The sequence below is a fragment of the Arachis duranensis genome, chromosome 9 (assembly GCF_000817695.3).
Source record: "Arachis duranensis cultivar V14167 chromosome 9, aradu.V14167.gnm2.J7QH, whole genome shotgun sequence".
NCBI classification, from domain to species: Eukaryota; Viridiplantae; Streptophyta; class Magnoliopsida; order Fabales; family Fabaceae; genus Arachis; species Arachis duranensis.
In genome coordinates this window covers 42,262,806-42,267,710 of record NC_029780.3, presented here as the reverse complement: position 1 = coordinate 42,267,710, position 4,905 = coordinate 42,262,806, and the positions used below count along the sequence as shown (strand labels likewise).

The following is a 4,905-nucleotide window of genomic DNA, read 5'->3' as shown; positions in this document are numbered from 1 at the left end:
TTCCTTGTTGAATCTGAATTGGGTTTTGTTAATTACTATCTTTGATTGCTTAATTTGAATTCCTTAGTATATTTCCACTTAGATCTTGTGTTAGTTTATGGATTTTTGTTAATTGTCACTTTATACCCATTTTGTGAATATTGTGAATCTTGACTTGTTGATGTTACATTGATGATTTTTATGCTTCATTGTGTTGTTTAAGCTCTTATAAGTTGATAATTGTTAGTGGGTATTTGTTGATTTCAGTTCAATTGCAATTTGAACATATCCTTTATTAATGCTTACCAAGTGTTTGATGAATTGTTTACCTTGACTATGGAGTAGTCCTTCTTACTCTTGGCTTAGGCCAAAGGAATTGGGTAAACTTGAGTCGTTGGGTCTAATGGATTTGACGATTTGAGAGCCCTTAGTGGTCAATTTGATATCCATTAACACTAGCCTACTACTAGGTTAATTAGTAGTGAGGTTAGGCCTTATGGGTTGATGTTGACCAAACCATTTGACGTACTTCAAGTGTGGAAGTAGACTTAATGAGTTCGACTCCTCATAATTGTCAAGATATGGTTATTAGACAAGGATAGCTACCGCAAATCCCATGCCTAACCAAGAGTTGCTTTCATTATTCATGTTTGAAAATCAATTTCTCAATTATCTTGCTTAGTAGTTATTGTTTAGTTAAGAGTAGAGTTAGATTGAATGTTGGTTCCTTATTTTGAAATTGTTTACACCTTGCTTGTTATTTGAATTAGTTCCTTGCACTTTAGATTGCTTAATTGCTAAGTGGTGCACGAAATTGTGATCATCAATGGTGCCATCAACATGGTACGCTCAATTGCAATCGCAACTCTTTATCACAACTTCGCACAACTAGCAAGTGCATTGGGTCGTCCAAGTAATAAACCTTATGCGAGTAAGGGTCAATCCCGCGGAGATTGTTGGTATGAAGCAAGCTATGGTCATCTTGTAAATCTCAGTCAGGCGGATTCAAATGGTTATGGAGGATTAATGATTAAAAGATAAATAAAACATAAAATAAAGATAGAGATACTTATGTAATTCATTGGTGAGAATTTCAGAAAAGCGTATGGAGATGCTTTGTCCCTTCCGTCTCTCTGCTTTCCTACTGTCTTCATCCATTCCTTCTTACTCCTTTCCATGGCAAGCTGTATGTTGGGCATCACCGTTGTCAATGGCTACAGTCCCGTCCTCTCAGTGAAAATGTTCAACACGCTTTGTCACAGCACGGCTATTCATCTGTCGGTTCTCGATCATGTCGGAATAGAATCCAGTGATTCTTTTACGTCTGTTGCTAACGCCCCACAATCGCGAGTTTGAAGCTCGTCACAGTCATTCAATCCCTGAATCCTACTCAGAATACCACAGACAAGGTTTAGACCTTCCGTATTCTCAAGAATTGTCGCCAATGGATTCTAGCTTATACCACAAAGATTCTGATTAAGGAATCCAAGAGATATCCACTCAATCTAAGGTAGAACGGAGGTGGTTGTCAGGCACATAGAAGAACAATAGTAATTGCATTAATACTCGAGGTACAGCAGAGCTCCACACCTTAATCTATGGTGTGTAGAAACTCTACCGTTGAAAATACATAAGAACAAGGTCTAGGCATGGCCGAATGGCCAGCCTTCCAAAGAGGGTTCAATCATAAAAATATGATCAAAAGATGATCCGAAGATTGAAAGATTCTTCCCGCCAAATACAATAGCAAAATGTCCTATTTATAGAGAACTAGTAGCCTAGGGTTTACAGAAATGAGTAAATGACGTAAAAATCCACTTACGGGACCACTTGGTGTGTGCTTGGGCTGAGCATTGAAGCTTCCATGTGTAGAGACTTTTCTTGGAGTTAAACGCCAGCTTTTGTGCCAGTTTGGGCGTTTAACTCCCACTTTCGTGCCAGTTCCGGCGTTTAACGCAGGGAATTCTGAAGCTGACTTAGAACGCCTGTTTGGGCCATCAAATCTCGAACAAAGTATGGACTCTTATATATTGTTGGAAAGCCCTCGATTTCTACTTTCCAACGCAATTAAGAGAGCGCCAATTGGGCTTCTGTAGCTCCAAAAAATCCACTTCGAGTGCAGGGAGGTCAGAATCCAACAACATCTGCAGCCCTTTTCAGCCTCTAAATTAGATTTTTGCTCAGGTCCCACAATTTCAGCCAGAAAATATCTGAAATTATAGAAAAACACACAAACTCATAGTAAAGTCCAGAAAAGTGAATTTTAAATAAAAACTAATAAAATATAATAAAAACTAACTAAAACATACTAAAAGCATACTAAAAACAATGCCAAAAAGTGTATAAATTATCCGCTCATCACTAAGATTCTCAATTTACTTTCTTGTTAATGAATCACAACCCCGGACTTTTAACCAATGTTGAAGCACATGTTTTCCCATTCTTCGTGAGACGACCCGAGGTTTGAATACTTCGGTTATTTTATTGGGGTTGAACTTGTGACAACCAATTCCATTCTAAATTTGATCCGCAAGGATTGTTGTTGGGGGAGCTATACTTGCAACGCAATTTCATTTAGAAAATCTCTTCCGACACGGTTCCCGTGCATCCATCAAATTTTTGGTGCCGTTGCCAGGGAATGGTTTCAACATATGCCTTCATATTGGTTATGTGAATATGTGAATATTGTAGATAGCTTGTTTGTTTTCAAGACCTAGTTATAGTTTAGCTTCTTTTATTTTTGTGCTATGACTCTTAAGTGTGATGACTCGGTCCCGACCGAATTCTAGCTTATCCGATTTTGATCCCGAGATTGAAAGAACTTTGTTACACACTCGGCAAGCTAGACGGCGGTTGGACTATACGCCTAGTACTTCGGTCTCTTTTGAGGACATACCGAATCACTAGACGGTACTGAGAGCGACTTGGAGTCCGCTACTTCCTATTCTTTTGTTGGCACTACTAATACATCTTTGCATCCTATAGGTGAACTACACATAGCGGAGCCACGCCGGATCACTTTACATGAGTAAGGAGCTCCGGATATTGTGCTTCAACCATTGCAAGCAAGATATCCCAACCATGATCCAAACTTTGATTTGAAGAGTAGCTTGATAAATCTACTACCTAAGTATCATGGGTTGCCGGGTCAAGACCCCATCCGACATCGAAAGGATTTTCAAGTTGCTTGTTCTACTATTCGAAGGCATGGAGTCGATGAGGTGGCTATCATGGTCTTTGCTTTCCCTTTCTCCCTTGAAGCTCAAGCAAAGACATGGTTTTATTCGCTACCAGATGAGATTGCTACCGATTGGGATTTCTTGAGAAGAGAGTTCTTAAATAAATTCTTTCTACCAGAAAAGACCGACTACATCCGGAAGGAGATTTCGGGTATAATGCAAAGAGATCAAGAGAGTTTGTATGAATATTGGTCTCGATTCAAGAGGCTACTAGAGTCTTGTCCACACCATAGAATGAACACTCACTTGCTCATTGGCTACTTCACCGGAGGTCTTTGTGTGGAAGATAGAAGATTGCTCACCGCTTCTAGCGGTGGTTCCCTTTCGAAAAACAAGACGGAGAGAGAAGCTTGGAGTTTGATAGAGGATGTTGCCGAAGCTACGCAACATACAAGAGTGAGAAGTAATCCTCTCAAGGGTGTGGTAGAACCGTCCCCCTCCGAAGCAAGCCTAACCAAAGCACTTGGGGATATGACCACCATTCTCACCCAAATACAAAAGGATCAAAAGGAGTTTTGCTCCATCCAAGCCCCACCTCCAGTGGCCCAACTTGAAGGCCCTCATAGGATTTATGGTTTGTGCTCTAGCACCACACATTACACCGATCAATGCCATAAAATTCAAGAAGAGCATGCCCTTGTAGTGGCCAATGTGAATTACAACAATCGTCCACCCTACCCTTCTCAAAGCCAAAACCACTACACTCATGGTAGTAATCAACACCAAGGGTGGAGGGATAATGCACAAGGGAACAATCAAATCCAAAGATGGAACAAATCTCTTTCTCATCACAACAATAATTACCAAGCCAACCAAAACCACCACAACCAAAACCAAAACAACTACACCAAGTACCAAGCACCACACCATAGACAACAATCTAACCATGCCTCTCCATCTTCCACCAACCAAATTGAAGAGCTTAAAGCCGCTGTGGAGAAACGGGATGAGGGCTATAAGGCTCAATTCGAGGCTATGAATGCTCAATTGGCCAATCTTGTCGACATGATTTAAAAGATGTCCATGTCTCCCTCCAACAAAACCAACCAACCCTCAAGTTCTTCCAACCTTCCATCCCATCCCCAACCAAACCCAAAAGGCAGTCTCAATGCCATCACCCTACGGTCAGGAACTACATTGGAGGAGATACCTCCAAGGATCTTGGAGGACATTCATGAGGAAGAAGTAATTGTTGAAGCTCTACATGAAGAGGAGGAGGTAGGCAAGAGGCATGAGGATGAAGGAGTAAACCTCAAGGAACCCAAGAGGAAAGCTCTAGTGGATGAGTCCATCCCTATTCCATTCCCTTCCATGGTGAAGAAAGCAAAGAAGACGCCAGAATTTGATATGAACATGCTTCAAGTGTTCAAGAAGGTTGAGGTAACCATACCACTTCTTGATGCTATCCAACAAATTCTAAAGTATGCAAAATTCTTGAAAGACTTGTGTACACACAAGGATATGATAGGGGAATTGGAGACATTATCCTTGGAAAGTTCAATTTCTTCCTTGATGGAACCTATACCAAAGAAATGTGGTGACCCTGGGGCGTGTTTGGTGTCTTGTTGTATTGGTGGACACTTTTCATGATTGTATGTGTGATCTTGGAGCTTGTGTAAGCATCATGCCGCTTTCTACCTTTGTGCGGTTGAATTTGGCTCCATTAAAGAGGTTGGCGGCGAGGTTT

At 40.9% G+C, this 4,905-nt stretch overlaps 1 protein-coding gene across 1 annotated transcript; it reads left to right on the top strand.

The window, feature by feature from the left end:
• The first annotated feature begins 3,209 nt into the window (after positions 1-3,209).
• On the top strand, positions 3,210-4,232 carry LOC107465571 (uncharacterized). The gene has a single exon (XM_016084550.1). It carries the CDS (start codon positions 3,210-3,212, stop codon positions 4,230-4,232), a length of 1,023 nt encoding a protein of 340 aa, XP_015940036.1.
• The last annotated feature ends 673 nt before the right edge of the window (positions 4,233-4,905 follow it).